Genomic DNA, 13,735 nt, shown 5'->3' on the forward strand with positions numbered 1-13,735 from the left:
GCTGTTTCAAAGCCTAATACAACAAAATGGACAGTGTTTCCTAAGGTGATGATTAATTCAAAACAACATTTACATTTAAGTCATTTAGCAGATGCTCTTATCCAGAGCGACTTACAAATTGGTGCATTCACCTTATGATATCCACACATGGTATTGCATTTTTATTTTTTATTTAACTAGGCAAGTCAGTTTAAGAACAAATTCTTATTTTCAATGACGGCCTAGGAACAGTGGGTTAACTGCCTGTTCAGGGGCAGAACGACAGATTTGTACCTTGTCAGCTCGGGGATTTGAACTTGCAACCTTTCGGTTACTAGTCCAACGCTCTAACCACTAGGCTACCCTGCCGCCCCAACCATATGTATATTAGAGCTTATGCATCTGCATAGGCCTATACTGTATGAGTCCAAGCCTGAAAAAAACCCTGAATTAAGATAATGATGCCGTTATACAATACATAGCCTACTGCATATTACACACATAAAAAAAAAATACTGATTTAAGACATCTTTGGTACATAATTGTTCTAGCCTCAACTAAACAAATTCAGAGTTACCCTACAATTTTTAATGGCCTAGTAATATAGGGCAATTTTTATAATTAATAGGCATTACCTTTAGCTACAGAAAATCTCACCACCATGCGTTTCCATCTCCTCTCCCTCTCAAATCATCAATAGCCTACAGTCGCATCATTCAGCCCATATATTGTTTCATTTCTAATGCATTCTATGGTTGCCAAATAACTAAGTCTAGCGTATAGGACCTGCTTCAAATCATCACTTTTACGCTCAACATAGCCACTTCATAAGCACACTTTTTACTAGAACTATTTTTACTATAAAATCATGTAATATAAAATAATGGTACAGGACTTAAGCATATCCTGCCTGCTAAATGAACAAGCCCACAGCATGCCGCATAGCCAGATAACATACAGTAGGCCAAATCATATTCTGTTCATCATGTTTCTTTAGACGGACCTTCCTAAAACAATGGATTTATTGTGATGCTGTATATTCAATTGATTTATTATACTTTTATTTATTTTTTTATAAATGTAGATGTTCCAAAGGTGAGCATCAGCAGCTTGTACGCGTGCACATGCTTGTGGTGTGTGTGTGTGTTTGTCTGTGCGTGTTAAGCCTCAGCTCTGACATTAACACAGCCTAGCAGCGCTCCATCACTCTCTTGTCCACCTCTCTCAGAAACCCATTCGACTAGAGTTCCACTCGCTTGCCTGGGGAAATTATATTTCAGACCAGGATAAACAAGAGGGAAAAGCTGCCCTAACTAACCTTTAAACACAGGCTTCCACACAGTCAAGACACCAACCGAGCCATAACACGAATGACAGAATATTATTACATGTCTACTCTGACCACAAACCAGAAAGAACTACAAGGAAGGAGAAAGCAGGAGACAGGGGGGGAAAGAGAGGAAGGAAGAGAGTGATCAGTGGGGGGAGAAAGAGAGAGGGAGAGGAAACAGGAAACAGAGGGAGCGAGAGGAAAGAGGGAGCGAGAGGAGGGAGGAGAAGAACGGAGCAAAAAAGCAGGTAAAAAGAGAGTGAGCTATCTGAGCAGAGCACAGCCATCAGTGGAGGATGTAGTATGGCCTGATGTTCACCCCCCCCCCCCCCCCCCCCCACACACACACACACATCTTAAGCCTGAGGGGAGACACACACAGGTCGTGAACACACGCATCCCCCTTAACACACACTTTTTTTCTCGCCCTCTCACTCACACACAATTCATCCCAAAGGTGTTCGAAAAGGGTTGAGGTCAGGGCTCAATGCAGGCCAGTTCCGCCACACCAATCTCAACAAACCATTTCTGTATGGACCTCGCTTTGTGCACGGCGGTATTGTCATGCTGAAACAGGAAAGGGCCTTCCACAAACTGTTGCCATAAAGTTGGAAGCAAAGAATCGTCTAGAATGTCATTGTATGCTGTAGTGTTAAGATTTCCCTTCACTGGAACTAAGGGGCCTAGCCCGAACCATGAAAACAGCCCCAGACCATTATTCCTCCTCCAAACTTTAAAGTTAGCACTATGCAAGTAACGTCATTCATCACTCCAGAGAACGCATTTCCACTGCTCCAGAGTCCAACAGCCAACGTTTGGCATTGCGCATGGTGATCTTAGGCTTGTGTGACATGGAAACCCATTTCATGAAGCTCCCGACAAACACTTGTGCTGAGTGTTGCAACCGAGGACAGGCGATTTTTACACACTACGCGCTTAAGCACTCAGCGGTCCCGTTCTGTGAGCTTATGTGGCCTACCACTTCACGGCTGAGCCATTGTTGCACCTAGACATTTACACTTCACAATAACAGCACTTACAGCTGATCGGGGCAGCTCTAGCAGGGTAGAAATTTGACAAACTGACTCGTTGGAAAGGTGACATGCTATGATGGTGCAACGTTGAAAGTCACTGAGCTCTTCAGTAAGGCCATTCTATTGCCAATGTTTGTCTATGGAGATTGCATGGCTGTGTGCTTGATTTTATACACCTGTCAGCAACGGGTGTGACTGAAATAACAGAATCCACTAATGTGAAGCGGTGTCCACATACTTTTGTATATATCGTTTATTACGGTCCCAGTCAGGTCATTTCACATGGAGTAAATAATGCTATTGGTATAAATAGAGATTTGTGTATCATTCAATTAGTTGTGTGTATTCAGTTAGTTAGCTGTGTCTCTCTCAGTAAAGGAATGTGTCTTTTACTGTATTAATTCACAGGCCCTAGTTCGTCTTACAGTTTTCCTGACAATGGGCGCTGACACACACACAGCACTTAATTTTCTCTCTCGTATCGGTGAGAGAGTGCCCATGCGACCTCCTGACCCATCGCATGTCAGAGAGAAATTTAAATACCTACTCTGACAGGATGACGAGGAGGGACACCGATTTACACACACACACACACACACACACACACACACACACACACACACACACACACACACACACACACACACACACACACACACACACACACACACACACACACACACACACACACACACACTTTGACAGGACACTAGGCAGGGACACCAATCCGTACTGACAATGCACACTGTAGATACACTCCTTTATACACTATACACACACGTAACTACACAAAGGTAGTGAAAAAGAAAGGGGCACATACAAATGTTTACTTACAGGTCAAATCTCAGATTCTGTCGTTCCTCAAAGAAATAATCCAAGATGAATTTACGAACAAACTCTGGGTTGAGAGTGTTTTCAATCACCTCTGTCCTTCCAAACTTTAGAGAGAGAGAGAGAGAGAGAGAGGATGAAAAAGTTGAGGGTCAAAGGCATGCAAGATATTTCCTCCGGTTGAATGTGGGTATTTGACAGACTACATTCGTGACATACAATTTCTAACGGAGAGAGAGAGAAACGAATTGACCGCTCAAAAAATATCATGGTGCAATTCAATTTCAAATGAATAAATTAAATATTGAGAATTCATTACTTGAGAGTGACATTACCGATGTCAGAGGCAGCCTCCCAAATGGCACACTGTTTCCTATATAGTGCAATACTTTTGACCAGGGCCCATATGTAGGAAATGGGGTGCCATTTGGGACACAGACAGAGTAATACCTAACACAGCTATCTATAGGGGTTATGTGGGTCCGATATTTCAGTAATTATTAATCATAGGGGAAAATATGCAGAGAAGGGGTTGAGGATTCATTTCATAATTTACTTGTATAAATATTGAGGTTTGAGTGCCAAAGATCATGTTGAATATCAGGCCTTTTCAATTCAGTATCTGGTGTACTGTGTAGGCTAACTGAAGGGGACTTACCTCTCTCCACTCCTTATTGCCAATGCCTTGTGTGTACAGAACGCATACTAGATGAAGAGGGAGAAACACAGAAGAACAAGGTTAAACAGGGGACCCTGCATGACCTTTTGAGTGTGAGGAAAATGCATTACAGAGTTACAAACATTATAGGAGGAATATTTTAACAACACCACCATAATGCTCTAGTGCGAAAAAAAACTGAGCTCATTCATGGTGCACTTTTTCAGTAGGGCTTTGAGAATGCACAACATAATAAACTCCTGTTAAGGTAGTGGTGCTTGCGCACACACACACACACACACACACACACACACCTACATTATTTAATCACTTACTCGGCAGCCCCGAGGAGAGCTGAAGCCAGTTATCCTCTGTTCATATGCTTGTTACAGAGGGAAGAGAGGAATGTAGCAAACATAAGAGCAGCCTTTGTCCCGCCATCACTGACATCTCTCTCACACTCACTCTCTCCCCGTCTCTCGCTCTCCCCTCTCTCTCTACCTCACTCCCACTATCTCTGGATTTCTCTTTCTCTCCTTCTCCCTTCCTTTTCAAAGGCACGCCCAAAGAGAGATATGATCCCTAAGTCTCACCTGAGACCTGGGAAGAAAAGGCCAAAGTTGTCCTTCTGCCCCCCTATCCCTCCCCTGTCCCCTGGCGTTGCCTGGCCCCTCTCGCTGCCCACTGAAGCAGCTTAATGCTGGGAGACTTGAGCAGCAGCACTCAGCATGATTAAGACGGCCACTCAGCACAAGTGCCTCCATACATGATTGTATATGGCTCTAGACCTGGCTCATCATCATAAGCCTATCATTATTAGTCACAAAGCCTCCTTCTCCCTAATCTTCGCCACAGATCCCATATATGAATATGAATAAATCTGCCTTGAGAATATGACCCGTGACATATGAGTGGAGTCACTTTGATTGACTAACGAGGCGTGAGAAGAAGGACGACGCCCTGTTTCTATTTTGGGCTGGAGTTGTGGAGGAGGGGAGAATAGAGGGGGCGAGACTCAGAGACAGAATTTCGAGATGCTGAATATTGAGATCAAGAATGTCAAGACAGGCAGAAAAAGGAGACAAGCGGACAAAAGGCCTGGAAGAAAAGAAAAACAGAAAGATGAAGAGCATATGTGATGCGTTCTAACCAGAGAGAGAGAAAGAGAAGAGAGCAAGAGAGCAAGAGAGAAAGAGAGCAAGAGAGCGAGAGAGAAAGATAGAGAAAGATGGAGAGAGAGAAAGAAGGCAAAAGTGCCACAACAACACACACATTACTGATTAATACACAGCCCAGAGTGATTCATCAGAAAATGATAACATAATAACACATACATACGTACTGATGTATACATACATACATACATACATACATACATACATACATACATACATACATACATACATACATACATACATACATACATACATACATACATACAGTAGAGGAGGCTGCTGAGGGGAGGACGGCTCATAATAATGGCTGGAATGGAGTCAATGGAGTGGTATCAACATGGAAACTACGTCTTCGATACCATTCCATTGACTCCATTACTGCCATTCCTCCTCCCCTCAGCAGCCCCCACTGACACATACATACAACATTTGGCACCAACTCTCTTGCACTGGCTCTATGCACACTCACTTGACTCTCCCCACACACACTCACAGATACTACAGTGACAATCTAACACACACCACACACACACACACACACACACACACACACACACACACACTCTACTACACTGACACTCCAACACACACACAAGCTGCTGCTACTCTGTTTATTATATATCCTGATTTTACCCCTACCTACATGTACATACTGTATTATCTTAACAACCTCTTACCCATGCACATTGACTTGGTACTGGTACTCCTTGTGATTGTTACTATTGTGTTACCATTTCCTTTTTTACAGTATTTAGCAACTATTTTCCTTCCCTTTTAACTCTATTGTTGGGAACAGCTCGTAAGTAAGCATTTCACTGTAAAGTCTACACCTGTTGTATTCAACCAATCACATTTGATTTGACATCCATAACGTCACACTGATATGAATAACATTTAAGAAGCATGGTTTCCCCAAAGCCTTATTAAATGTTCACGTGTTTCACGTGACCCTCCAGAAAACCATTAAGAAAACACTGGGTTGACCTTTAGTCAAAACTCCTGCTTTTATGTATTTTGTTTTGTTGCTTTTTGTGCTATTGCTGTCTGCGTGCTCCGTGTTGCTTGTTCGACAGTATGTTTCTCTGTCTGCATGCTACGTGTTGCTTGTCCTATGTTGCTCTGCATGTGCTCACTGCTCATTGTTTGTCTGTATTGTAATTGTTTTGAATAACCTGCGGTTGAAAACGAGCCGACTGGCTAAAACCGGCACTTTTACTGATTGATTAATGTGCACTGTCCCTGTAAAAAAAAAAAATGAACTCAAATGTAAATAAAGGAGAAGCTAAGGCTGGAGGGGTGGAAGGAAGGGCCTAGGTATGCTGGTGAAGGAGTTGAGATATTTCAAAGTTAAACTAATGCAAAATTGTTCCTGGCTCATTAACGATGAAGGTATCAAGAACAGAAACACTATTGTCTGTATGCTGACCTTCTCAATTAAACAGAAGGGAAAACAAAGCACAACAGATCACGCCTACTGAATGGTTCTATATATTCAGAGTAGGAATTTGGCTCTCAGGTCCTCTTCACACAAGTACTGTAAAAATAAATGAAACATGTCAAAGTAGGCAGTGACTCACACCTTTGCGTAATCCATGTTGTATGGCATACTAATGTATACGAGTTGTATCCATCGCAAGGCAGATTGTTTGCGTGTGTTTTTGTGAGAGACTCATCCGTTGTCAACGTCATTCATCCGGCAACGGATGACTAACATTGAAAAGGCATTGGCTCCGATTCACGAAGTGCGTCGTCGGAAAGGGAAAGGGAGATGCCTAGTCAGTTGTACAACTGAACACATTCAACTGAAATGTGTCTTCCGCATTTAAACCAACCCCGCTGGGCATGTGTCGATAGTGATAGGGTTCGAAAAGAAAGGCAGCGTTGCTCTTGGGTCAGCTTTCCCCATTCAAATTTTAGCTTAACATTAGAATTATTTCATAATACTGACGACGTATCAGTTCCAAGAGAGATATCATCACCTACTGCTGCAAATATGGACACGGCTTATAATGCGCACATTGTTGCACATCATGAAATATAATGAGGCAAGAATTACAGACACTATAGCTGTACAATTAGCAAAATATAACTCAATTGATTGAACATGAAATTGATTTCAATATGATTGAAACGCACTTAGTGTAAAAAACATTAGAAACGCTCTTTCCATGACATAGACTGACCAGGTGAATCCAGGTGAAAGCTACGATCCCTTATTGATGTCACTTGTTAAATCCACTTCAAATCAGTGTAGCTCAAGGAGATGAGGCAGGTTAAAGAAGGATTTTTAAGCATTGAAACAATTGAGACACGCATTGTGCATGTGTGCCATTCAGAGGGTGAATGGGCAAGACAAAATATTTAAGTGCCTTTTGAACGGGGTATGGTAGTAGGTGGCAGGCGGACCGGTTTGAGTGTGTCAAGAAGTTCAATGTCACTTGATTTTTTTCACACTCAACAGTTTCCCATGTGTATCAAGAATGGTCCACCACCCAAAGGACATTCAACCAACTTGACACAACTGTGGGAAGCATTGGAGTCAACATGGGCCAGCATTTCTGTGAAACGCTTTCGACACATTGTAGAGTCCATGCTCCAACAAATTGAGGCTGTGTTGAGGGCAAAAGGGGTGCAACTCAATATTAGGAAGGTGTTCTTAATGTTTTGTACACTCAGTGTATGTAGGCCTGTTTGTAGCCTATAGGCCTACTGTATTAATTGTTTAATGCAGTCACCCACAGTTTTCATTTGAAGCACATTTTGTACACTTTGTATCAGCGGTCAAAGAGAGACAGAATCAAGATGCTTATCTATGTTTAGCGGAGATCTTCTGTGTATAAAGTGACGCAGAAGGGCAAAAAAGCATCCAACGGCTCACTTAGCTGTTCTACAAGTGGTCTGAAGCAGTCAGTAAATAACAAGCATTTTAAAGTTTTGGGAAACAGCTTTGAGATTTTGAGTGGGAATTGGCCTAAATGGATCGGGCTACGTTTCTTAAAGTTTCTTAAAGAAGAAATATGAAAAGCATATACATAAGCACGGTAGTAATTGAAAGGGAACAGTTTGGAGATTACGGGAAAATGATTAGACCAAAGTTGAGAACCCAACAGTTCACCTGACACAAGACTAATATTACACAAATATTACACTGTACATTTTATGTGAATTTTTTTGTTGTACATTTCGCCACATTTGTTGATAACGAAATCTGAAAATACTCTGGATACATTGTCAGATTATAAGAATATTCCTGAAAAATGTGGGGTAGGTGCAACATAAGATAAAGCAATGACAAAGGTTTGAGTGAGAGCGACTAATTGGTGTTTCCAAGCGGCCACACACCTCTCCAAAGATCCTAAGTCATTTCAATGCACCTTTATGACTCAAAGAAGATTATTCAACTATACATTTTTTTTTTTACACTTGTAGTTCTTTCTTTAGAACACAACCTTGCATCCCCGCCATCACACAATTACTGTTGTTGTTGCTCTCGAGTGGCGCAGCGGTCTAAGGCACTGCATCTCACTGCAAGAGGCATCACTGCAGCCCCTGGTTCAAATCCAGGCTGCATCATATCCGGCTGTGATTGGGACTCTGTGATTGGGAGTCCCATAGGGTGGCGCACAATTTGGCCCAGCGTCGTCCGGGTTTGGCCAGGGTAGGCCGTCATTGTAAATAAGAATTTGTTCTTAACTGTCTTGCCTAGTTAATTAAATAAAAGTTACACAATCCAAAAACTGCACATTTTAAATCACAATCTAGGTCAGGTGGGCATCATTTGAAAGCTTGTTAATTTTACTGTACAGCCACATCGTTCCATTTTAGGGGCCCAAATCTGCCATTTTCAACCCGTATATGGGTACGAGTGTAATGGGCTACCAATGCTAATACGAAGGTTCTTACAATGCTTTTGGGAAAATGGGCCCAGACAGAGAGAGGAGGTTGGATAGGGAGTGTGAGGATGGGTTAAGACAGGTTAGGTCTTGGATTAGGGCATAAAGAGGGGTTAAATGATTGAACAGCAGGGTTTGGGTCAATTCCGTTTCAATTCTAGTCGATTCAGGAAGTACACTGAAATTCCAATTCTCTTCATAGCTTTTCAAGGAGGAAGAATTTGAATTGTTATTGGAATTTGGTAAACTTTCTGAATTTACTGGAATTGAAATTGACCCCAATCCTGCTGAACAGGATAGAATGCTTGTTGGAGATATTTTGGCTCATCAGGAGAGCCGGAGCTTCAGGAAGCCCCCAGGCACACTCACACACTTACCATTTATACAGAAACATTGTTATGGAACAGATATTACAGTGTCATTGTGGAACAAACAAATAAACAGAAAACCATAGTGATCTTACTTGGGTCTGATTTGGAGAAGGTATCCATGTCCAGCAGATTTCTGTGAAGAGAAAACAAACAGGAGGGAGCGAGGTGTGAATAAGTAAAACTGACACCATGTTGCTTCGTTAAACACAACGAGACGCTGATTGGCTCATTAAGGCTCTCGTTAGTTAAGGCAGGGAACACCTTTGGGGATAGATACAGGATACAAGCGTGACAGACAGGATTGCGTCTCAAATGGCAACCTATTCCCTTAATATTACACTACTTTTCACCAGAGCCCTTCAGTCTCTGGTCAATAGGGTGCCATTTGGGAAGAGAGACATGAGCGTCATGCTCTGATTGGCTAACAGATGAGGCCTGTAAACGAGGGATTGCTGTAGCAGCCGTTACAGAGCGGAACGGGTCTCGTCTTCTCAGGCTAATTACCAGACAGAAAAAGATTAAGGTAAGGGAGAGAGGCGGCCATGAAATGCACACTGACAGTGCTGCTAAAAAGCCCCATCCGTTATGATCAGTAACACCTTCTATATCATGATACTCAGGAGGGGGTTTATAGTGAAGGCATCATCAGTGATCAAGAACACATCCTGTGCACCTCCCTTGGGATGGGGCCGCCTTCCGACCCCCTAGTCCCAACCCCTAGAGAATCAGTCAATTAAACTATTAATTTACATTAAACAGACAAACTGCCCCTAAGCCCCTACCCATGAACACCTTCAAACCCCACTGGAATCAATGACTCGTTTACAAACAAAATAACCTGAACCCCCACCCACCTTGAAATGCTAACTCCACAACCAGAGACAGATCTTACACCAGTCATAAAGCATTTCTACTTCACTCTGGGGGATGGAGAATATTCACCAAATAGGGCTGGGAAGATTGACTCATTTAAAAGCAGGGGATTTGGGTAATACAGTTACCTCTAATATAATTGAGCTGCTCTTCAGTGAATTTGCTGGAGTGATTCCGACACACATCCATTCATCCTATAAGATCAGGATTGGATGAAGGAATGGGGGGGATGGACGGAGTGAGGGAACGAGAGATGAGATACAGTAAGTGACTTCTCTGCCATGGCTTGGAAACGTTAATGGTTCTGCAGGGAGAGATAACATACCCTTCTCTCCTCCTGACCTGCTGGTTCATGTCCCATTGAACTATCCCTGACACTTACTGAGCTGTATAAAAGGTGATGAAATGTCAGGAAATTCTGACATGTTCCACTTTATCCCGTTAAAGCCCAGGGATCAGCAGAGGCTTTGGCCTGCTGTAGGACAGGAGGGAACACTGATCTGTCTGTGTCCATGCCTTCCTGTTTCCTGTTACCCATGTTGCTCAATGACTCACTCACTTTGTCAGTGAGTGTATGTGTGGATGCATTCCTGTGTGTGTGTGTAAATGTCTAAAAGCTGCAGAGGCTATAGTATGGTCTGCATTAGAGGTCGACCGATTATGATTTTTCAACGCCGATACCGATACCGATTATTGGAGGACCAAAAAAGCCGATACCGATTAATCGGCCGATTTTTACTGACAATTACAACAATACTGAATGAACACTTATTTTAACTTAATATAATACAAAATTCAAAAGGCACTCGCACATCTGAGCAATCTTATTTGCAGGTGCATGGCAACAATTGAACAAGATGAAGGAAAAAGGAAACCGCACACTGCTCTTGATAATACCACCGATATTTAATAAGCTCACGTATCGGACTTAACTTAATATAATACACCGATTATGATTTTTCAACGCCGATACCGATTATTGGAGGACCAAAAAAAGCCGATACCGATTAATCGGCCGGTTTTCTTTTTTAGTTTATTTGTAATAATGACAATTACAACAATAATGAATGAACACTTATTTTAACTTAATATAATACATCAGTAAAATCAATTTAGCCTCAAATAACTAATGAAACATGTTCAATTTGGTTTAAATAATGCAAAAACAAAGTGTTGGAAGTAAAAGTGCAGAAAGTAAAAGTGCAATATGTGCCATGTAAGAAAGCTAACGTTTAAGTTCCTTGCTCAGAACATGAGAACATATGAAAGCTGGTGGTTCCTTTTAACATGAGTCTTCAATATTCCCAGGTAAGAAGTTTTAGGTTGTAGTTATTATAGGAATTATAGGACTATTTCTCTCTATACGATTTGTATTTCATATTCCTTTGACTATTGGATGTTCTTATAGGCACTTTAGTATTGCCAGTGTAACAGTATAGCTTCCATCCCTCTCCTCGCCGCTACCTGGGCTCGAACCAGGAACACATCGACAACAGCCACCCTCGAAGCAGCGTTACCCATGCAGAGCAAGGGGAACAACTACTCCAAGTCTCAGAGCGAGTGACGTTTGAAATGCTATTAGCGCACACCCCGCTAACTATCTAGCCATTTAACATCGGTTACACCAGCCTAATCTCGGGAGTTGATATGCTTGAAGTCATAAACAGCGCAATAGCTGCTGGAAAACGCACGAAAGTGCTGTTTGAATGAATGCTTACAAGCCTGCTGCTGCCTACCACCGCTCAGTCAGACTGCTCTATCAAATCATAGACTTAATTATAACATAATATCACACAGAAATACGAGCCTTCAGTCATTAATATGGTCGAATCCGGAAACTATCATCTCAAAAACAAAACATTTATTCTTTCAATGAAATACGGAACCGTTCTGTATTTTATCTAACGGGTGGCATCCATAAGTCTAAATATTCCTGTTACATTGCACAACCTTCAAAGTTATGTCATAATTACGTAAAATTCTGGCAAATTAAGCGGCCCAAACTGTTGCATATACACTGACTCTGCGTGCAATGAACGCAAGAGAAGTGACACAATTTCACCTGGTTAATATTGCCTGCTAACCTGGATTTCTTTTAGCTAAATATGCAGGTTTAAAAATATATACTTCTGTGTATTGATTTTAAGAAAGGCATTGATGTTTATGGTTAGGTACACATTGGAGCAACGATACGCACCGCATCGATTATATGCAACGCAGGACACGCTAGATAAACTAGTAATATCATCAACCATGTGTAGTTAACTAGTGATTATGCTAAGATTGATTGTTTTATAAGATAAGTTTAATGCTAGCTAGCAACTTACCTTGGCTTACTGCATTCGCGTAACAGGCAGGCTCCTCGTGGAGTGCAATGTAATCAGGTGGTTAGAGCGTTGGACTTGTTAACTGTAAGGTTGCAAGATTGAATCCCCCGAGCTGACAAGGTAAAAATCTGTCGTTCTGCCCCTGAACGAGGCAGTTAACCCACCGTTCCTAGGTGTAAAAAAAGGTGTAAAAAAAATCAGATTGTTATGAAAACTTGAAATCGGCCCTAATTAATCGGCCATTCCGATTAATCGGTCGACCTCTAGTCTGCATGGTCGTGACGGCATTTTAAACCAGGCTTCCTTCATCATAGCAGGAGATAAATATTTTAGCCAGACTGTGATGGCTGGTTACATCACTGAAATTGGCCCTTTGGTCCTTGCTGTGTGTGTAATGGGCCCCTGGATTCCCCCTGTGTGTGTGTGTGTGTGTGTGTGTGTGTGTGTGTGTGTGTGTGTGTGTGTGTGTGTGTGTGTGTGTGTGTGTGTGTGTGTGTGAACATTAGGGCAGTATCGGTCATTACATTTTGTCAGCCGGTGATTGTCAAGCAAATATTTTCTTATTGGGCCTTCCTGTGTAGACCAGCTCAACTAACTAAAACACTGTGGGCTCCAGCCTCCACCAATCTTAACTCTAAACAAATGGCTCCCAAATCTGACCTAACTCTGACCTAGCAACAAGTGATAACTGACCCAAATCTGCTATGACACAATTGCCTCAACATGGTTTTGACCAGTTTTGTGTGGATACTAATATTTGTGACATGATCACAAAAAGTATGCCATCTTTGTATCCTCATTTTAAAAATACTGTGTCCTCATTTATAATATTCACAAACCAGGGGACAGTGATCCTCTTCAACAACCCCCAAGTTAAGGTCTCCCTGGCAGCCAACACCTTCACCCATCACTGGCCACGCAGAGACCAAGCAGCTGACAGAGATGCTCCCCAGCATCCAGCCTAGCCTCCGGAAACTGGCCGAGGCTCTGCCCAAAAACTGCTGAGAACTGACTCCAGGTCTGATCAAAGAAGTTAATTTGTGTCTCTGTCACCTCATCTCCTCTCCCCAGGAGGGTAAAGAGGACAGAAGGCTGATGCCCCTGAGATTCACCCAGTGTGAGGGTCATCAGTCACAGTGCATAACAAACCTGACATCTGAGAACACGTGGGGGTGGAGAGAGATCTGACACCAGGCCAGAGAAATATCTTTAGAAAAAAAATGGGAAAAAGACCAAAGCACCAATAGAACCATAAGAGCAGGTG

At 42.3% G+C, this 13,735-nt stretch overlaps 1 protein-coding gene across 1 annotated transcript in view; it reads right to left on the minus strand.

Moving 5' to 3' along the window:
- Positions 1-13,735, minus strand: part of LOC120049845 (copine-8-like) — a 118,885-nt gene that overhangs the window by 77,065 nt on the left and 28,085 nt on the right. Inside the window, exons 2-4 of the mRNA XM_038996301.1 lie at positions 9,364-9,404; positions 3,833-3,879; positions 3,178-3,281 (exon numbers count right to left, since the gene is read on the minus strand). Coding sequence (XP_038852229.1) covers positions 3,178-3,281; positions 3,833-3,879; positions 9,364-9,404 — 192 coding nt within the window. The remainder of the gene's footprint in view (positions 1-3,177; positions 3,282-3,832; positions 3,880-9,363; positions 9,405-13,735) is intronic.

Source organism: Salvelinus namaycush, chromosome 6, assembly GCF_016432855.1.
Source record: "Salvelinus namaycush isolate Seneca chromosome 6, SaNama_1.0, whole genome shotgun sequence".
In the NCBI taxonomy this organism is placed as follows: domain Eukaryota; kingdom Metazoa; phylum Chordata; class Actinopteri; order Salmoniformes; family Salmonidae; genus Salvelinus; species Salvelinus namaycush.